The 22,912-nt window shown below is 42.2% G+C and overlaps 1 protein-coding gene across 2 annotated transcripts in view; it reads left to right on the forward strand.

Annotated features, from left to right (window-relative positions):
• Window positions 1-22,912, forward strand: part of PTPRH (protein tyrosine phosphatase receptor type H) — a 517,583-nt gene that overhangs the window by 360,931 nt on the left and 133,740 nt on the right. For both annotated transcript variants that reach the window (XM_085616391.1, XM_085616390.1), the window contains exons 10-11: window positions 1,397-1,678; window positions 14,730-14,999. In XM_085616391.1, the coding sequence (XP_085472517.1) occupies window positions 1,397-1,678; window positions 14,730-14,999 (552 nt within the window). The remainder of the gene's footprint in view (window positions 1-1,396; window positions 1,679-14,729; window positions 15,000-22,912) is intronic.

The following is a 22,912-nucleotide window of genomic DNA, read 5'->3' on the forward strand; positions in this document are numbered from 1 at the left end:
TATTATGCAACTCTCTCACCGAGTGGCTTACTTCGTTCTTCACCCACACTTTTCAGCTCATTTAGACTGCTCAACAATATTCATTACCAGACCTAATGGTACGGTTCATTGATATTTTGCTTTGGCCTCCTTGAAGGTAACGTCGCTTAATACCAAGGGCCTTAACCATCCAGTGAAATGAAAGACAATTTCTGACTACTATTCTAACCTTAAAGGTGACAAAGTTTTTCTTCAAGAAACCAAAATAGGATGTAAAGATGCTCTTTCATTGCGCTGTGGCTCGGTCCTGGATCTTCTCTAGAGCTGTTCCTGCAAAACCAAATCACTGTTTCCTGATCAAGAACTATGCAAAGTTGAAATCGAACATTGTCCATTAGACGCCATGGATTATGGCAAATGCAAAAACAACAGTTGATGGACAGAATGCATGACAATGTCATACATTCACCCCAGTACAGCGATCTGGGCCTATATCCATCGTTTTTTTGCTCACCATGCCATTCCAGTTTGAACCCAGCCATATGCAAATCAGTCTTGACCCTGTGCCTCATGGGAACAGTGGATTATGGCAAACATACTTGAGCCTGCATTGTTTCATGATACTTAGTGAACGTGGTAACCAGGCAGTTACTAGTATGGCAACAATGTTACAGTCTCTTCTGCTTCTCCCCACATTTCATGGAGGCCTCTGGCCGGATGTATGATGTTACAACGCATGCTTTTACAACGCATGCTGTTACAACGAATTTTTTACAACGCAAATGCTGTAACAACGCAAGTCTTTACAACGCAAGTCTTTACATCGACTTGCAGTAGATGGCGTGCTAACATTAAAAAAGGGTAATTTACTATTCTAACTCCAGTCCATGTTGCAGTAGGGAAGGTGTTTGGATAGTAAACTACACTATTTTTAATGTTAGCACGCCATCTAGTGCAAGTCGATGTAAAGACTTGCGTTGTAATGGCATGCGTTGTCACAGCATTTGCGTTGTAACAGTTTCGTTGTAATGGCAGTGCGTTGTAAAAGTTGCGTTGTAATGGTTGTTCACCCCCTCTGGCCTTGAGGACAAAGCAGCTTTGCATCACCATTTCCAAGTAAAGCTGAACAGCAATCCGAATGGGAGTACACTATTACCTGCTTTCCATGAGGAAAGTTTGTGTCTTTGTATCTTTGTATTAACCATCATTTAATAGCCATAACCCTTAATCCACTTATACACAGTCATATCTCTTGGTATGGCTTTATAGCTATGTAGGTAGTCATTTCCAACTGTTCTGAATTTGCATGATCAGTCCTTCAATTTACAGTATTTTAAACTGTGCTTCAATGAACTGTTGGTATACGGTAAGAAATGTTATCCATCAACTGTAAATTCTTCTGAATGTTCTGTTTCAGTGCCCTCGCCGGTCAGTAGCTTCAATGTATCGAGTAGCAGCGAGAATTCACTTACCCTGCAGTGGACGGTGCCCAAGGACACTTATCAGAGCGAGTACCATTATTTTGTCTTTGTGGACTCCAAAACAAATACGACCTTTGCATCGAATGTTCCTGGCGGAAGTGAGCAGACGGGGACCATAAAGTCCCTTTCCCCAGGGGTTCCATATGATCTCAGCATTTACAGCGTCACAATCAAGGGCATCAAGAGCATCCCAAAGACCATCGCTGACGCAACAACTAGTAAGTGCAACGTTAAGGATGTCTGCTTTGGGAAGGATTTATGCTTTGTTTTATTCTCATGCATTTTTATCCACGGCTGGCCCTGGCTTATTCTACATTCGCTCTGAGTGTCCTGAGATGGCAGGTCTGTTATCCTAATGGAAGCCATTGTTAAAATTCAGCATGTTGTGTATAAGGTTGGGAAAGGTGTAACGAAAAAGCACCCTAGGCTAAGGGAAACCCTCAAGTCACTGGGTGTTCCTGTGAATTTATTGACAACTATAGTAAGGCTCCATGAAAATACTTATGCACATGTGTGCTGGTGAGCTTACCAAACCTGTAGCGATTTATAGAGGTGTACGTCAAGGATGTGTACTAGCATCCACTTTATCATCATTGTACATTAATAATGTCATTGATTCACTTATGGACTCTATTCATATTTCCTCTAAACTTGATACTATATCACTCTCAGCACTTCTTTTTTGCTGATGACACCTTGTTAATCTTGAGAACTTCTGTGGGACTCCAAAACGTGTTATGTAGGTTCAAAGATGTTTGTGATGTGCAGGGTTTCCAAATCAGTCAGTTATCAAAAGACTAAAAACATGGCATTTAACCCACATAAGTCCTTCAGGGGTAACTTGAGGATGGGGGACACCTTTTTGGATAACGTTGACAAATTAGATTACTTGGGTACTATGGTCGTTTCACAGAGCTGCAGAGGTCTTGAAAATGCATAGATCAAAAACATCTAGATCTGTCTCCCCGTCCCTCGAGATCTATAGAACAAAGGCCCAATCTCCATCCCTGTATAGAGCAGAAATTTTGGGAATGGTAAATGGTAACGTTTTTACTTTTAGGCAAAACTAGAGGTGTCAGAGGATACCACCCCCAAAAGCAGGTACAAGTGCACATCTTTCCTAAAGTGGGCAGATAACAGACCTTGAGGGATTTTAGCACACATAATTCTACACAATAATGCCTCATTAAACATACTGCACAGGAATGTTTATTTTGTGAAAAACAGCACCAATATTTACGAATGAGTGATGATGTGGGCACTAAGGCACACCTGTAAAAACATAGTTGTTTGGTGTTAGCAGTTCTATTCCTTTTTATTTTCTCTTCTTTTTTTTCTTTTTTGCAAGTCAGTCCTGTCAGTGTTTCTTGTTTATTAGTGTCAGGCAGAGTGTTAAACCTCTGCTACCACAGAGAACCCCAATAATGTTTAAGGGTGGTCCGCAGTTGCAATGGATGTCTACTGATTCCCCAGATTTAAAAGAAAAATGCTATATCTGTCCATTTGAAGGATCGTGCCATTTGGTCTTTGTATGTCAATGGCTTCTTGGGTGATATCAGAAGGAAAGAGTGCTATCCTAACTAGCCGCAAAACACCTTGATGTTGTACTATTACAAGAAACTCATCTTTCCTGTTCCGAATAAGATAAACTGACAAGGATTCAGTGGGTAGGGTGGTATCCTCCACTGGGCCTCATACATGCCCAGATAAATCTGAGACTGACACGAAAGCGATAATGCACTCCCACTTTGGAACTTGATTCAAGTCAAGTAGCAGTTGAACTCTTTTTCTCAAAGGCAGAGAAAGATCTGATCAGACTCAAGGTGAAACATCATGATCAAGGAGAGAAGGCGGGACTTTTAGTAGTGTTGCAATTAAAACAGCTAAAAGCTACCTTCATACTCCCTGCACTGAAAAATACTACGGGACAACTCATAGCACACTCAAAAGAGATATTAGATGGATTCCGCTCCTTCTTCTCGATATTACTAATGTAGGAAAATGACTTTCTGAACTCTCTACATTTACCCCCACTGACGACAGATCAAAGGGATCCCCTAGAAGAAGGAAGTTGTAGAATTTTATAAGACCATTGCAACCAGGGTTGCACCTCCACAATGTAAGCTGTTTAAGGATAAGGTTGATGATGGGAGACTGTGCACAGAGATTAATTGAGCCATTGAATCATTGATACCCAATCCTGATAACAAAAAATAAAAATTGAATTGTGCCAGTTATGGCCCATATCTCTAATAAATATAAACAGTAAAATACTGGTTACAATCGTAGCACCAGGACTGCAGAAAATACTTCCTGTCCTTATGCATAGGAACAAGGTGGACTTTGTCACTGGTCTGACCCGTAGGCACCATATGAGAACAGTACTGCACCCAAAGCGGTAAGTATGAAAAGATCAACATGAGAAAGTGTCTCTCTCCCTGGATGCTGAGAAAGCATTTTACCATGTAGAGTAGAGCTTCATTTGCAGGGTGCTGCGGAGTGCTGGACCGGACCCTACTTTATTCACTATGTCCATTGGTTATATCACTATCCTACACTGCCCATTGATTACATTGGCACATGCCTTTCTTTTCAGATCAGTAGTGGCACCCCACAGAAATGCCTGCTCTCACCACAGCTTTCCCTTCTGACCTTGGAATCATTGGCATTTGCTGTCAGAGAATCATGAAAGGTGAAGGAGATAGTTTCTCCAGATGGAGAGTTCAAGCTTCTGCTCTATCCGGATGATATAATTCTCATTCTATCCGACCCTTTGAACTAGATCGCAGCACTAGTGAATATGGTCAACAATTTCTTTGTCTTCTCTGGATATAAAATAAATTGGTTCTATATTTAGGCGGCACCTTTCTTGGCAGGACAGCTCTTTCAGTGGCTCCAAGTAAAATAAGCTTTGGAAATTTTCCTGAGATAGAACTTCTGACACATGCTGGAAAAACAACCAGAGACGCTTGCAAGTGGGAGACGTTGCTAATATTTTTGGTCAGGATCTAAACAAGAAACATGGTAGTTGCACCAAGGTTTAAGTGTATGTTTGGAATGCATTCTATATGTATACCGCAGGCCCTGGTTAAAAGGTTTGACAAGAATGATATGACCACCGAAGGCCCTGATTTTATATTAAAACGGACCTTTGGACTATACCATTTCCTGCTGAAAGGCAACATTTCTCCCCATGTGTTCCCATACCTGGCGTGTCACACAGTTTGGTGCTTACTTTCCCTCCATGTTAAAGAACAGTAGATGTTTCAGCACCCAGGCTAAAGTGCTGCATAGCTAGATACATACAAGGTCCCAAAGGAAAGACCGATTGCACTGCAAATGCATTTTTTCCATGGAATTGAAGTGATTGCCAGTTTGTGTAAATGCAGTAAACAAAGAGAACTAGAAATTGGCCTCAGGAGAGCTTAAAGTATGGTGGAACCGCTTGGGAGGGAAAACTGACACCAGGGTGCAGTAAGTCCTTGCTGTTGGAAGATGAAACGTATGGGACTCTATATATTTCATTCCACCTGCATGATGATGCTTGTTGTGCGTCTAGGGTGACGTCATAAAAGAAGCCAGTTTTTACGCCATTGTGATCTCTATGATCCGAAGGGGTGATGTGCAATTGGCAGGAGGGGTAAGTGTCTCCTGGCAGAAGATGCACTTGAGGCGTGGCATGCAGCTGTGACAGAAGCGGGGTTCTGCTTGTTTCCGGGATTCCTCTTTAACACACGGCTAGTGCACGCCCTGGGGAACATTTTGTACTCTGGTTTAGATTTATGGTTCTTTTACTTCTCATGTTTTTACACATTATAATGCATATTATTTCTAACCTTTTATTATTTGTTATTTTGTATTTCTTATGGGCATCTTTTTGTTTTATTGGGGAATGTGGTATCCTGGTTACCTGTTTCTAGGTAACTGGATGCCACCAGTTCAAGAGTGTTGATAGATAGAGCCAGTTACTCCTAGCTGAGTAGGAGTGTGATTGTACCTGGCTGTTGCTGTGAATAAACTATTTCTACTACACATATCCTGCGTTGGTGGTTACTACAGGGAAGATGCGTGGTACCTGACCACTCCTGCGTTGATAGTATGAAGCTCCACCCTACAATGTTGGTCTAAGGCTGTCGTTAAAGTTCCCTATCTGGCATTTACAGCTTATAACTGGGATGAGCTATTCTTACACTCATCTCTCTATCTTACCTTGCCTGAAGACCTCTGGCTTCCTTGTTAGCACGTTTTTTCCAACTAACACCCTGCTCACGACTAGTCCCAGGTACAGAACCTCATGATGTTTCGGAATTCATGAGGCGTGAAAAAATGGTGTGATTTCAAAGTTCTAAGCTCCGAAATTTGCAATGTTGTGACTAAAGAACGATTTCAGCTGAATGAATGGCATCCTTGATTAATTGAAGATGACTCTGAGTCTAAAGCAAGTGGTCTACACAGGACATATGATGGTGGGTTGCACAATGTTCATTTCAAATTTAGGTTTTTAAAGACACTCGAAGCTTGGCACTGGACGGCTCTCACACTTTGTAGGGCTCACTTGGGTCCTGATGCCCATTGTTGGTGATATGATGACCTCTGTGGAGACATTATTTGGATTTGCCCTTCGTTGACCATGTTGTGGGGTGGGGTCTGGTCCACCTTGCTGGAGACAGGTGACCTGACCTTAGCCTCATCGCTGTTGCTAGCAATATTTCATAACACTCTTGATGTGTTATGATAAACAGCAACTGAAAGATGGATGGACACTGGACCCACTGTAGAGAAAATGTGCATACTGGACAGATGTAAATCAAAATCCTCACCCCTGCGTAAGAGGACTGGTGTAATCTCTGGACTCTTATGGCGACATATGGACGTGCCGTTAATAAATTGAATGATCACCTTCAAACATTTGATGCAATTTGTGACACTTTTAAAGGCCTATAGGAATTTGTTTAGTCCATTCTTGCTTTAGTGGCACCTGGCCATTGCTCGTAGGCTTTGGGAGCTTTACCCACCTTTTGTTACTATAACACTTCTCCTACATAGTTGTTATGGGTAGATCTGTGATTCTGAACCTGTTGCACCCTCATCTTTCTCGCTTTATTTTTTGTTTTGTTTTCATTATTTGCTGTACTCAGTTGTCATCAGCAGAAGTATGAAGTGTTAAGGTATCCTTGCTAGCATTTACACTTGGTATCAGCTGAGCACATATCGGTCTGAATTGCAGATCAGGCACACCGTCCCAGTTACCAAACAATACTCTATTAGTTAGGTGTGCCATGCTCAGACTAGGCAAATGTGCCAGATTAAATAAAATGCATGCTTGCTCCCTGTGCAGGCACTAACCATATCTGCACTGGAAGATTTATTGTCCTGTGCAAACTTCTTGGCCTCTGTGTATGGCATCGCCTGTGTGACAAGTTTCAATCCATCATGTTTGTCCTCCCTTGCTTAACAGGCACATACACTATACCTGAGAGCGCTTTGGCTCTTCCACCAACAGCGTCTGCTTACTGAGCGGCTGCAGCGTCACCGTGCCCTGCCTACTGAGCGGCTGCGGCGTCACTGTGCGCTGCTTACTGAGCGGCTGCGGCGTCACTGTGCGCTGCTTCTATTTCTTGCAAGATGTTAAGCTGCCCCATGTCACTACTCACGTATAGTACATTATTGCAAATGAGTAGTGACGTCATTATTATTATTAAATAGGCATTCGGACATCAGAATGCACTTATAATAATAACATTTTGGCTATCATTTCATAGGGAGATTACCATCCCCCACAAATTCTATCACTTAAATATAATGCAATAAATAACTTACTCTCGCTTACGGCAAGACTGTACTCATAATAATTAGGTGTGCTGTGCATAAATATTCTGATGAGGAAGTATTACACAGTTAATATATCTCACAACTTCAAAAAATTGATAAGATTGTCACTTTCTGTCAGGGTTATTGCATTCGATGTTTTAATACAAATACATGATTAGAATGTATGGGTTTTCGATTACTGCTGAGGAAGCAATATAAAAGTTACTAGTGAAAGTCTGAAAGTTGGACTTTGGCAAAACATGAACTAGTGAACACATAAGGCCAAATTATGAATACAGTGCACTCTCCGTGTTTGCGCCATTGCGCACCTTTTAAAAGTTGCACTAGGCACAAACCGGGACAGTGCGCTGTATTACAAAGAATGAGCTGCCCCCAAGGCAGCGCAAACTCATAGTGTCCTGGGGGCAGTGCATTCAAGTGAAATACGGAGCAGCTGTTTAAAAGCTGCTCCTGTTTCACAATGCAGGTGGCAATCTGTCTGCACTTTCAAGAGAGGAGAGAGAGAGCCCCCTGCCGGCGGGAGCAGTGAGTGACTACATCTGCCTGCAAGGGGATGTCTTGAGGGATCCATGGGAAGGCCTTTCTCCCCTCCAGATGGCTGCCTTTAGGGGACACACTGAAAGTGTGACACCTTTTTGTGGCGCACTTAATGCACCTTCTAAAGGCATGTTTGCCGCTGCTTTCATGTCCATACTATGGCACGGGCACACAGGCAAAGTGATGAGAAAACGCTCTTTCATGAAAGTGCTGGCCCAACATGTGCGCCGGCGCTATCAGTATTACAGAGTGCGACGCACAAGTGTCTGTGGCCCCCTCTTTAATTTTATTGTGCCCAGGGGGCACATTAAGAGGACATACATGCCTGTTGCGCCCCATAGGCAGAATGTATAATACGGCAGCTAGAGTACGGTGCAGATGGAACACAAAACGGAGATAAATATTTCAATTGAACAGTAAACATAGAACATGGAATGCCAAGTGTCCATGCAGACAATAAGGAATTGAAACAGAGAGGAATGTGGCAAACATAATACATATTGCCAAACAGTGGGTAATAATAAACCTGTGTTAGTTGTAATATTACCTTACTAAATGATTACCTGATTTATGATTTCACATATTGTCGCAGGAGTGTTTCAGATTGGGTCAATTAAAATGAAATTACGAATAATAGGAATTCGACTGCTCTATCAGTGGGGTTTGATATAGGATAACAACATTTAATTTTGGTGTCACTGCATGGATCTAGATGAATGTCATCGTACCAAAGGGTGTAAATTTGCTCAATTCCTGTATAGTTTTATATGTACATACAAATATTAATTAGATGGTCAAGTTTGTTGCTGTTTCCACTCTAATGATGAATTTAGATTTTTCACAGCCTGGTGGGCAAAAAATCTGGATTTTATTAAGGACACGGAGGCCAAGATTATGCAAATCTCCTTTATTGCCACAACTCAGCAGTAACAATGAATAGAATATAGAACTCAAAGGAACATTCCATATAGTATATAGAGCATGAGCACACATCAGTCTTTCCTTCTTTGTGTTAGTCCAATGCTGCGAACAATAAACATATCTTGAAAATGACGTGAAGAACTTTCATTAAACAGGAGTAATGCATAGGCGGACTATTCTGTAAGAAAAAAGACACAATAGGTCAAGATGAATAAACCCTGGGAGGGTCAAAAGTGGTGGGATAATCCGTGTCCTTAATAAAATCCAGATTTTTGGCCCACCCGGCTGTGAAAAATCTCAATTTTATGGCACGACACGGAGGCCAACATTATGCAAGTTTAGAGTGAATTAAGCACATTGTCAATCACATTATTGATTGGCCTAAAGTAACATTTTTTAAACATACTTTCATTCGACCAATCAGCGGCTCTAAGGATATCTTGCAGTCCACCTCCTAACATAAAAGCTTTAGAAGCTGAAGCGCCTCTGAGGGAATGTGCACCGAAGATAGAGACATCAACATCACTCTCTTTCATCACTTCTTTCACCCATCTTGCAAGCGTGGGAGATGATACAGCATTATGTGGAAATCTCTGAGAGATCAATAATTGCGTTCCAGTACCTCTCAAGGAGTCGGTTCTCTTTTCATACTCTTTCAAGCATTTGACAACGCACAAACTTTCATTCGAAGAGAAGAAAGGATAGAAAATCGAAGATGACATAGTCTTAGTTCTTTTCCTAAGATAAAAACAGACTCCCTCAGGTTGGTAAGCTCTGCTACAAACATCCAAAGCTTTCACATCAGAAGTTTGTCTAAAATAAACTAGGCAAAGTAATAGAGTAAGTTTATAAGAGATACGTTTAAGAGAAAGCTCGACATTGTCCCCCCCAAGAGGATATAACTTGTAAAACATTTCTCACATCCCATAAGGTGGTATATTTGGGAGTTGGAGGATTAAGAACTCGCATGCTTCTCATAATTTTCTTAGTTAAAAGGTTCTGTCCCACCGATACGCCATCAACCAAGCAATGGCCTGCAGCAATTGCAGATCTATAGACATTAACTGTTCTGTAAGATAGGCCAGAAGAAAAAAGTTCTGATAGAAAATTAACAACGTGAACTAAATCAGTTGAAACGGGATCATAGTGTTGTTGAATACACCAGCGAACCCATTTATTCTATTCCAGTCGATATGCCTTTCTTGTTCCAGATGCCCAAGACTCAGATATGAGTTGGAAAGCATCTTGCGAAAGGCCTGGGATTCTCCATTGACGCCTGAAATCTTCCATGCCGTCAAAATCAAGAGACCCTGGTCTATGAGAGGATGAGAATCGCCCTTTGGGCCCCGAAGAATTTACCTGAAAGGTGGTATTAGGATCGGGAAGTCCACAGTCATCTCTAAAATGATTGGGAACCACGCTTGCGACCTCCAAAGAGGTGTTATTACCGTCATATTCTGTAAGTAGCGACAGGCGTGTAGGAGAAGGCGAGGGAGCATTACAAACGGCGGGAAGGCATATGGCTTTAAGCCCTGCCAGTTCTGGAGGAATGCATCCACCCCGGATGCTTGAGGGTCCGGTTTCCAACTAAAGAAGCTCTCTAGCTGTGTATTCAGTCTGTCCGCGAAAAGATCTGTCCCGAACGGACCCCATTTGTCTTGTATTATCATGAATATTCTCTCGTCTAGTTTCCAATTGCTGGAATCCTTGAAAATCCTTGAAAACCAATCCGTTACGCTGTTGTTCAAACCAGGAATGTGCTGTGCTGTGACAGAGAGTCCCTTTTTCAAACAATAGTTCCAGAAACCTTTCGCTAAATCCGTAAGGCCTTTCAAGTGTGGTCCCCCACATCTTGTTGACATATCTCACTGCAGAGACGTCCATGCGCAGCATTATGCAACATTTCATTGAATTTTGGGTGAAACTCTGAATCGCAAAAGAACCTGCTAGTAATTCCAAGCAGTTGATATGAAGTTCTTTCTCGAGTTGTGTCCAACAACCCCCTGTCGAACAACTGCCACAAGTGGCACCCCATCCCTCTCGGCTCGCGTCTGACTCTATTATCAAATCTGATGCTTCGCCGAAGATGGCTCTGCCATTCTAGGCTTCTGCATTCTTCAGCCACCAAGTCAGTTCTTTCTTCGAGTCTTGGTCTAGACGAGTCATTTGGGAATAAGAGAGGTTGGTTTTGAGAGCTTTCGCTTTCAGTCTCTGAAGGGCTCTGTAGTGGCCCTGGAAAAATTGCCTGGATGGTTGTAGAAAGCAACCCCAGGATCCTGGTTAAGAATTTGAGTGGAATTTTTTTTAAAGATAGTATTTTTCTCAGTTCTTTTCGAAGTTTCTTTATCTTTTCCCTTGGAAGTTTCAGTTCTGCATTCAATGTGTTAACCATGAACCCGAGAAATTGCGTTTCTTGGGATGGGATTGTACACGATTTTTTTGAGTTTATTACGAAGCCTAAATGTTGAAGTAGACGGATAGCAAGATCTGTGTGATAAGTTACCATCGATTTGGATTGACCCATTATGAGGATATCGTCTAGATAAATAATTAGTCTTACACCCCTCTGCCTTAGCCACGCTACTACCGGTCGTAATACCTTGGTGAAGCACCAAGGGGCTGAAGAGAGCCCGAAGGGGAGGGTGCGAAATTCCCAAAGTTGTCCTTCCCAAATGAATTGAAGGAATTTCCTGTGAGGTTGCCAAATTGGAATAGTTAGGTAGGCGTCTTTCAGGTCTAGACGAGTTAACCAGTCGCCCTTTCTCAGAACGTCCCTTAGGAGGTGTATTCCTTCCATTTTGAAGTGGTGATACGATACCCAATCGTTTAGGCTTTTTAAATTTATCACAGGTCTCTGACCTTTGTCTTTCTTTTCCACTAGGAAAATGTTGCTCACAAAACCAATTTGTGAACTTTCCATTATTGCCCCTTTGGCTAGGAGGTCTTTTACTTCTTGGGAGACTAATTCTCGCTGTTCTTGAGAGAAGTGTATTTCTCGGGGTCTTATTGTTTGGATGGGGGTGTCGATGAATTCTATCTTGTAACCCCTGACTGTGTCTAGAACCCACGGGTCTTGTGTTATCATGGGCCAATTCCCAGAGAAAAGGGCTAGTCTCCCTCCCACCTTTATAGGGGTATCTGAAGGGTCTTTCGAGGTTCTTACCTGTTGAGAACCCTCGGTTTCTTCTCTCCCCTCGTAAAGGTCTTGAACGGCTTCTCTGTCTTGGCGGAAAGAAAGATTGGCTTCCATAAAAGCTTGTCTGTTGGAATCTTGTGCCTCGTCCCAGAAAGGGTCTGGAAGATGATTGTCCTCGGCCGGGGAATCGACCCCACATTCGCCCGGCCCTTCCAAAAATTTTATCTTGAAAGAATACTTTCTTAATCTCGTTGAGATTTTTGAATCGAGCTAAAGGCCCCCACATATTTGGCCATGTCGCGAATGAATTCTTCTCCAAAGAGGAGTCCTTGAGAAGAGGCTCCTCCTTATTTATTCGCTAGCTCAATTAGTTTGGGGTCAATTTTTAAAAGGATGCCATTCCTTTGTTCATTTTAAATGGCAGTGTTAGCGTTGCCAATCAAGCAGATTGTTCTTTGGACCCATTGCTGTAATTCTTTGGTGTCCCTTCCACATAAGCGTTTTCAGCCAGTTCAAAATTTTTTGTTATTGGTCCGATAGTGTCCAAGAGTTCTTGACAGGATTTTAGACTCTTGTCAATCCCTTTCCTAGGGTCTTTTGCGCCCTTGGCAATAAAAGCCACGACCTTAGGGTCGAGTTCAGGGGCATTCAGACCTCAGTCTTGATCTCACTTCCTTAGAGATTTCTTTTCTGAGCCAAAAGGTAATGTATTCGGTGACATGTTGAGAAGGGAACCATTCTGGGGTCAAAGGGTGTTTGATCAGTAGGGGGTCAAACATGTTCTCCCCGAAGGGGTCAGTAATGCTCATTTTTGAGCCTGAGGCCTTACTTGCCTCTTCAGAGCCTTCCGGTGTTTTATCATCTATAATCTCATCTTCCGACTCAAATTCTGATGAGTAGGAGAGATTTATTTCTGCTTCATCCTCCTCCTCGCTGTCAATTCGTATGGGGGGTCCTTGACGCCCATCTGTGATGCCCGAGGCATCATGCTTGTCACCGCCTGAGAAGCGAGATTCATCATTTTTTTTTGATTTCTTGCTCTTTTTTGCAGAAACAGCAGGGTTTTCTGATGCGGCTCTTTTCTTTGGGGCCTTAACTGCCCTTTCTTTAGGAGGGTAAAAGTGGGTAGAACTGGTTGAGGGCCAGGCCCTTGACAGCATTTCGAATTTTTTATTTATGGTCTCATTAAAAGAGTCCATGGCTTTATCCATGGCCCTAGAGACCAAGGATTCCAGTTTACCTTCAAGGTTAGTATCTGGAACAAGGGACATTGTCCTCTGTCTTTTTTTTTTTTTTTTAAATTAAGATTTAATTAGATGTTAATCTAATTTTTTTTAAATATATTTTATAATTATTTCAAATTTGGTGGTTAAAAAAATATATATTATTAATATTTTAAGCTTTGGGCTTAAATTCCTCTTAAAATCGGTGAATTATGGTTATTTTTTAGGGTTTGGGGTTGTGTTTCTTGTTAGAAACGCTGAAATCTCTCTAGTCCTGCTCCGGTTGACAGCAACTGCCAAGTGTTGCTGTGTAGTTATGGCAACCACGCACGTCTCCTGCGTGCGTGTTTGTTGCTAATGGCCATTCGTTTAATCCTCCCCTCCCCGCGATGCGCGATTGAAGTGCGCATCGGGGTGGGGAAGGAAGAAGGCCTTCGGCGTGAGAGCGGGGCCTGGAGCCGAGACCGGAAAACCGGGGATGAGGTAGGAAGCGCCGCGCTTAGCGCTAGAGGCGGTGAAGGATTAAAGGCGGGGGGAAAGCGGTGGCATGCTTTCATCGTGATCCTGGCTCGCGCTTGAAGCGTTGCCAGGCAACCTTGCTAAGCAACAAGACTTTTGAACTACGCATGTAGACGGGTCTTGAGGGCGTATATTAGCGGATTAGTCACAGAATAAGGCGAGCTGTGACACATGGGTATATTGGAGTAAACGAGTATACAATCTAAAGAGTCTCTAAGGAGAAGAGGGAAAAGGACAGTAAAACGCTATACAATAACCTCTTAAGAGAGGGGATAGAGAATGAAAGGTACCGCATAGTAGGGTCAATAGGACCCAGTTATGTGATAAGAGAGACAGAAGTTGTCAAACATAATTAAATAAGCACGAGTAAAGTGAGGGTACTTATCTTGTGAGCAGCAGCAACAAAGAAGGAAAGACTGATGTGTGCTCATGCTCTATATACTACATGGAATGTTCCTTGGAGTTCTATATTCTATTCATTGTTACTGCTGAGTTGTGGCAATAAAGGAGATTTGCATAATGTTGGCCTCCGTGTGGTGCCATAAAATTTATGTTATAAATTTGGTATTAATATGTTTTCCTTATAATTTATTTTTGTATGGATTGCTAGCGTAAAGTGAGTGGGAGGTGTGGTGCAGCAGCCAGAGCGGCAGACTCCGGAGCATGGGTTCACGGTTCGATCCCCGGCGGCAATAGCTCACTTAATCTCCCCAACGGCCCAAGCGCCTTGAAACCATTAAGGGGGTGATATGTTTGCGCTATACAAATAGGAATTATTATTATTATGACATGTGCTGCCAAAAATGTATGTGAGTAGGACTGAGCAAAATAGTTTTTGCGAGATACTTCGCCCTCAAAAGTGGTTCCAACTTCACCAAACGTCTTCTGCTGTAATTAATATTGGAAGTTCGATTATGTACAGTAGGATTCAGATTTGAAAATCCATAGGAACCAAGTTTCGAGAGGGTGGCATATCTTCAAGAGCTGTTAAAGACTTCATGAATAAGTCTTAAAGTCAGACTATGATGCTCCTGTAACTGTTGATGTTTGTTATATCTGTAGGAAAGACTCCTCAGTAATAATGTTTTGTTTCATGTGCAGATCCTTCTCCTGTTAGTAACGTGAACCTGAAAGCCAGGACAAACTCATCAATTACAATCTCCTGGGGAAAACCTGACAATCCTCTTGTCAATAACTATACCTACTGGGTAAATGTGCAAACCGCCGGGTCTTCCATTGGATCATCGATAGTAAGAGAAAACATCTCTACACAGAACAATTTACAGCCGGGGACCCTCTACACATTCATCATACAGTCGGTGACGGTGAATAACGTTTCAAGTACCACAACGAACTACAAAAGTTACTCAAGTGAGTAATTTGTTCGCTGCCTATTATTTTGTTCTTAAAAATTGAGAATTTAAATACTTATAAATTCAGAAGTATTGTATTCATGCATTGGTTTCTGGGTAAAAATCGAAATGCGACTGACACACCCAGAATTACCAATACCACTGGACTATTGTAATTACTAGGTGCAGGTATTCTTTCACCATTGAGTTTCTCTAGTCCGAAAGTAGAATATCCATTGTAATGTGTATTTGTGCTTCTCAATTCATTGTGTTTTTTCCCCAGATAAATTTGGCCTACTTTTGTATCCATCAACGTACATTTTGGAAAACACGAACGTGCAGGTTATCCCGCACAATTTTAAATCCTTATTCAACCTGTAACTCCTACTACTGGACAGAACAGGCCAGTGCGTGCGTTTAATCCAAGCTAACAATTTCCAGTCTGTTAGGCTTGGGTGTATTGCTGCTTTTGGAATTAAGTTCTATAGATGCCTATTCCCACATCGGTTCCTGAATTATCTCCATGATAGGGAAAGACCTCTTCAGTCCAGTCCCCAGTATAGAATATAAGGGGTATAGTACCCCCACCATACATTTATAAGGATATTGCAAGTCAACAAGGAGTTCCATAATCATATAGAGGAAAGAGGCGGAAGGCCGAGTTCATTTATAAGGTTATGAAACTCCCATATAATACATGGTCACACAATCACCTTTCCCACAAACCACTTGAATTATTGGTGTGCAAGCATGTTTGCAAACATGAAGAATAAACATACAACTTCTTGTGGAATTTTCTTTTTTGATATTTGTTGCAAATAGATATTAGAAACAGTTCAATGCAAGTCAAAAAAAAAAAAGAAAATCTGCAGTAGCTCGGAACGTGTAGAAACATGCAGAAAGACTATCTTTTCTCTATCTAAGGAGTACAAAAAAAAAACATATTCCACTGCTTGACATTTTAAGATGTTAACCCCTTCACTGCCAGGCCCCCCCCCCCGCATCTCACCGCCGCACCATTTTTTGGCTATTTGGGGTAGTTCGCATTTAGGCCCCCATAACCTTTTGTCCACATAAGGTATCAATGCCAAATTTGCATCCCTTTTTCCAGCATCCTGAGGATTCTAAAGGTACCCAGGGTTTGTGGATTCCCTGGAAGGGACCGACAAATTAGGCAAAACACAGCTACATGTTGTATTTTGTCTGTTTTTGTCCCTGCAAATGGTATCCACAAAGGATTTGTGGTGCTAAAATCACTATCCTCCCAGCTTTCAGGAACAGGCAGCCTTTTGTTAGAAAACCAACATTTTCTACACAGTTTTGGCATTTTACTGGGACATAACCTATTTTTCCTATTTTTTGTGTGCTTTCAACCTCCTTCCAGTTAGTGATAGAAATAGGTGTGAAACCAATAATGTATCCCGGACACCTGTACCTTTCTGAAAAGAAGACAACATTTTAATTCAGCAAGGGCTCATTTGTGGAGATCCTTCAAGAATTTTCCATGGAAAGTAACAGTTGAAATTTAAAAAATATTGAAATTGAGTTGAAGAAAAAGCAGCCATTTGTGCCTACATTTTCACCTGTAAATTCTTTTAACTATGCAAAAATGTTTTAAAGCAATATACCGTCTGCGGGACCGTTCAGGTTTGTAGGTTCACAAAGAACCCGAGGTACCCAGAGTCAATAACTGAGCTGCACATTGCAATGGTTTTTTATTGTGTACCAGGTATACAGAAATTCATTTGGTAAAATATAAAGAAGTGAAAAATAGCTATAGGTCATAAAAACCTATGCATTTCCAAAATGAGAACAAAATATGGAGTTTAGAAACAGTGGTTATTTGCACATCTTTGAATATGTGGGAAGCTATACTAGCAGGTGAATTAGTGGGCATTTTTCAAAATGTCTTCTTTTTGTACACACTGTCTTACATTTGGATGGCATAAATGCATAGTAAGACAACTAGTATTAACACTTGTTCTACTATCCTGTGTTCCCCTAGGTCTCCTGATAACAACGGTACCTCACTTGTGCAGATAGGCCTAGTGCCCGCGACAGGAAAAGGGTCAAAACACAACATGCACACATCACATTTTTCCACAGAAAAGGGACTTTTTGTTTTTTTGCAATGTGCCTAATGGGGATCTTGTGCCCTGGCTCAGCCAGCACCTAGAGAAACCTAGAAAACCTGTAAAAAAAATAAATTAACTAGACACACAGGGGTATTCATGATGGGGCGATTTGTGTGGCTATCATCAGGTTCTGTTTCCCAGAATCCCTTGCAAACCTCAAACTTGGTAAAAAAAAAATATTATTCTTTGATGGAAAGTTCTGGAATCTGCAGGGAGCCACGAACTTCCACCCATCTAGCATTCCCCCAAGTCTCCCATTAAAAATGGTACCTCACTTGTATTGGTAGGCCTAGTGCCTGCTACAGGAAATGGCCCAAATCTTACTGTGGAGACGTGCAAATGATTGAACAGAAAAAGACCAGGTCCTGCGAGGGAGTCACCTGTGTTTTTGGTCCTGGGCTTGGCGGCCATGCATAGAAACCCACAAAACCCAGACATTACTGAAAACTAGATACCTGGGGGAATCCAAGCATGTTTGGCCTGCATGGATCCCCCAACGTTTTCTTACCCAGAATCCCCTGAAAACCTCACATTTAGCTAAAATAAATCACATATTCCTCACATTTGTGTGTGGGAAAGTTGTGGAATCACCAGGCCAGCACAAATTTCCTACCACCCAGCATTCCCCTATGTCTCCTGATAAAAATTATACCTCACTTGTGTGGGTAGGCCTAGTGCACACAACAGGAAATGGCTCAAAACGTACTGTGGGGAATTATGGATCACAAAAAGACCTGGTTTTGCGAGGGAGTCGCCTGGTTTTTGGTCCTGGGCTTGGCAGCCATGTAGGGCATCCTACCCAACCCACACAATTTTGAAAACTAGACACCAGGGGAGTCCAAGGATGTGCGGCTTGCGTCGATCTCCCAACATTTTTCTACCCAGAATCCCATGCAAACCTCACCAAATGGTGACCTTTGTAAAAATGTCTTCCATACAATTTTCTCTCTAACTCTGAAAGTGGACGGCTAACCAGGGGGTTATATACTGGAGTCCCTACCAGTGTAGAAATTATAGCCGTATCCAGTACTACTCTCAGACAGCATATAAATCTTAATTCTATAACGTGCTCTCTTGCTAGCAATGTACTGCCTAAAAACAATCGGCCCTTGAACAGGACCAAAGACTCCCACACAGCTATTTCTTTCCCTGGCACATAGCTCTCTGAAAATCAATCTGCAAAGTGATCAAGGACAGGCCGACCTTAAAAAGAAGGTCAAATCAGGGTGATCTTGGGGCAATGCTAAAGCAAAGAAGAAGCAAATACTGATTACGACTCATGGTTGCAGGAAATATAGGTGTTGCCATAAAGGGATTTATAGACTAATATGACGACAGCAACAGCTTCCTTATCAGGCCATCAAAAAGGGTATACCTAAGAACTTCTTCAGCTCATCCAGATTTGTGGGAGTCCACCGGGTAGCTGTAGAGTGGGGCTTAAGTCTGCCACTGTTGTCCCTCAAATACTGTTCAGCATACAAATTAGTCTGCTCAACAATCACAGCCAAAAATAGATAGTTCATAAACAAAAGAAAGAAATTAATTTGCAAAAAATGTTCACAATTCACTCTACACCCAGCAACACCACTAAAGACAGGCAACACCAGCTGCACCATGTTTGGGTCAACCAAGAGTCCAGCTCTTCCGAAGGGAAGCCTTGCACTCCGGCCTGCAATACAGATGCCTCTTGTTGCACTATCTGCACATCAGTGTCCTCCTCTAAAAAAGGCACTTCATCCGCACTGAGAGTAGCTTCATCCACACTGAACGTAGTTTCATCATCAGATGATTCCTCTCGGACAGAAAATTCACTGCAAGAATCCTGGCCCACCTCTGCCTCAGATGCAGTCTCATAATCATGGTGAGAAGAAGACACGAAAAGCATACCAAGAACCTGCTGTGCGGTCATCCTGCAGCTAGCCATAATCCTTACTCAGAAAGGTAACTTGACAAATAAGTCAACAATACCCAACACTGCATAAAATAAATAATAAACAAAGTGTGGATTTATAAAAACAAAAAGTAAACCTACTGGCATATAGCAATTGCAAGGTAAAGTCAATCAATACAAAGCATGCAAAGACCTATATACTATAAAACAATATCACTCACTTGCTAAAGACAGCTAGATTCACCAACACCTACTTTGCACAGACACAGCAAACACCCCTAAAAAAACCAATAGAAACAAAAAAGGAAATTACACACAAGGTAACACAATACACATTGTGCACAAATACAAGGACATTTCACACACCTTCACCAGAAGCTAAATAGGCTGCTATTATTACAGCAGTTCTAAAAAACACATTCATGCAGCTCATTGATACTAATTTGGAGTATACAGTATAAACAGCTTTTTCTTACCAAACACTAGCAACTTCACAAACTGTAGATCCATCAGTGCCGAAACCGCAATCACGAGGAAAGCAAAAGCTTTGCACTAGAAGAAAAAGGAGGGGAAAAAAGCATTATAATCACCAATGATGACAAAAAAATAACAGTTAACATTATCAAACACTATGAAGCCTGCTAATCACCACACATCACACACACACACACCGCCAGACAAGTGCCAGTCCAAACACAGTCAGCCAAATGTCAAAAACTCATCACCCTAACTACACTTAACACACAAACCTTCCCTGGTGGGCTAGTGGCTTTTGCTCCCCTATAATATAATGTAATATAATATAATATAATATTAGGCCGATTCATATAGTTAAAAGAAATCCCTGGTGCTTAGTGGTTTTGACCCCCCACGGGGCAAATCAGCCGAAAAAACAGCCAAATCAGCCACCAAGGGGAGAGGGGGGTGGGCCAAACACAGATTAAATATGGCCCCAGGAAGCTACCCTTGCCTAAGGGGTTGCTCCGCCAAATTTCTAGCAAAAAAATCCCTGCTGGTGTTAATTCCTGCTCCATGATCGCTGCCCCACCCGCGATCCTGAAGAAGGAATCCACTCTGTACAGACGCAGTGGAAAGCCTTTTCCCCCTGCATCCGTACTCCTCTAAAACAAGCCCTGGAGTAGGACTATCCAAATGGCTTCCAGCACGTCCACAGCTGTATTTGATGAGATCCGCATGCTGTAAGCACGCTGACTTCAATAAGTCGCCGAGGGGGGGTTCGGGGTGGCAACAGTGGAGTCATGTGGGTGGGTGCCACACTGGGGAAGCTCCAGCGCTTCCCCTGTGGGCTAGTGCCAGGATATGATGATTACATCCTCAGCACAGCAGAACCGCTGCCGATGACGTAACCATTATGTTGTTGGAGGTTAGAATAGAGCAGAAGAAAGAAAATCAACATTCTCTTTGTTTCTTTTAACAGCTGCTTTAATTATGCTTTATAGCCTGACCAGCCTTCACCTTGGGTGCTGGCTTTCGCAGCAGGCATTGTGATATCAGAACTCGACTGCAGTAACCTCACTTGGGGAGTCACAAGCCACTGATTATAAAGAAATTGGTGACTGCCATTCATACTGGGATTATTGGATTATTGAATCCCATGTATTATAATGCACTGTTTCCCTGTTGGGCTCAGTGTTCTCTTTTGATCATTCTTAAACTCTGACTTCAACAGTAAAATTGGAATCAAATTTGGGTAAGATGTATTTACATCTTCCAAATGCTCGTTATCACATTCAGCTTGTGTGAAATGTACAACCTTTCAACCACTTCTAAATATCCCGGGCAAGGTCTTTTCATAATGAGTACTATTTCTGGAAAAGAACTGCACATTAGGAGCACTGTACCTAGATAAGAAATTTCCCTCCAACTGCTGTCACCATGGGAATGTGTTGCTTATAAATCTAGATTCAGGAGAAAAATTTAATTTAGTAATACTACTAAGATACAGTTCCAGTTCCCTAACAGATGTGTTGATATCAGTTTTGTTTGCTACTGCTAGATATGGCTCTTTTCACCTAGTACCTTGTCTAGATCTTTCTCTAGAAATACATCTCAGAAATGGACCCAAAAAAACACCCAAAAAAACAAAGGCTACAGGGGCATTAGTTAGGCTCAGATTTTGCACACACAAAACCATAAAAATTCAACAGTTATAGTTATACTTATTTCAAGAAACTATTACTTCTGTCCTAAAGTAACTATTACTTGTGCTCCCTCCATGCACAGTTTTCTTATCAATAGTTTTATTGGAAATATTACAGTGATATTATCAATGATGTCATAGGAGATGTCATGACTGATGTGGGTTAATTATAAGCAATTATTAGCACAATTAGCAGGAACCCGCCCTGGTTGATGGGGTCCCCAGATCCATACATGGCTCCAGTAGGAGTGCCAGGCACTCCCCTCCCACCCCTCACCATTTAATGTACGGTCAAGCCCCGGGGATGAAGTCCCTGGGGCCGTAATCGGCCCATGAGGGGGGCCCCTCCCCGTTTCTAACATTGCCAGTCCCCGGAGTTTGGGGAGGGGGGCACGTGCACCGACCCTCTTCACCCCCCAGATATGTATTTCCTCCCCCCAGGACCTGGCCACTCGAGGGCATAAGAAAAACAAGTGTTGTAATCCATCCCCGGCAAAACTGGAAAAAAAATGTTTGGCCCAAGACCTCACGGGCCTAGGTGGTCGGATTTTTCCTACCCTTTTTTGTCTTGGGCCTCGACTGAGTCCAAGTCTCAAGATGGATACCACCACTTCCTGGATGAAGTGGTGGAAGCCAATCAGATCTCATCTTAAGATCTGTCGGGTCCGCAGAACCTCCGCGTCCCTAGACATACATTGATCTTTTTTCTTTAATATCTCCAAAACTACAGAACGTATTTACACCATATTGCAAACAGAGGTCTCTCTGGACCAAGATTTAGCTTTCTGACATATTTATTGTAATTCGGTTCAGCTATCCGGGCTGTTGTCCTGTTCAAAACCCCATGGGAAATTGAATGGGGAAAATCCGTTTTGGTACCTCCCTTTGTCTCAACCTTCTGATAAATACACCAAAACTTTCCAAACAGCATCAGAAATGAATGGCAAACTAGTTTTGAGAATTTTTTGAAGATTTGTCAAACAGCGCCAAAGTTATTAGCAAAACCAAAAAAAATGCTTTTCTTATAGAAACTGAGTCCTAACAATAACTACCTACTGGCGACCCCCAGTCAGTAATATAAACCAAAGGCTTTGTCAGGTGAATAGGTCAGTGACAACATTAACGTTTTGAACTGAAAAAAAATGCAGAAATTCACCAGTTATTTTTAGCATAACTAAATATACCTTTCACCACCGCCATGCACTGCCTATGACATCACATCACTCATTACATGTTCTATGACATCATTAAGCCATCACTAATGACATCTCAAATGACATCACTGATGACATGATCCAGGCTTCTTTTGTATACATTGATCTATAAGCGGGTAAACCATTAGAGCTGTGAAAGTAAGTGCAAAATAGATCAGATCATGAAGCATCATTACTGCTGTCATACATACAAACCCCATGGCCTTTTTTATGCAAAACCAGGGATGGGAGCCTCGTCCCCCCCCCCCTCCCCAAACCTTATTTGGACCCCATCTCCAGGGCTGTTTTGTTTCTATTAAAGGAGAAGGAGTCCATAAGGCTCCCCCCGAGACTGATCAGACCCTGGAAACCCGAGCCCCACCGGTCCTTTTATTTTTATGGGGGGGGGGGCAAGTCGCCCACCTCAGCATGCCTTAATAGGCCCTGGGGGATACCATCCTCCAGGAATGTTTTTTTATGAAAGGGGAGGGGCGCCACATGGCCCCCTCCTTGAGTCTTATTAGGCCATGAGGACGCCATGGCTTGTTTTTT

This window comes from Triturus cristatus, chromosome 7 (assembly GCF_964204655.1).
Source record: "Triturus cristatus chromosome 7, aTriCri1.1, whole genome shotgun sequence".
Classification (NCBI taxonomy): domain Eukaryota; kingdom Metazoa; phylum Chordata; class Amphibia; order Caudata; family Salamandridae; genus Triturus; species Triturus cristatus.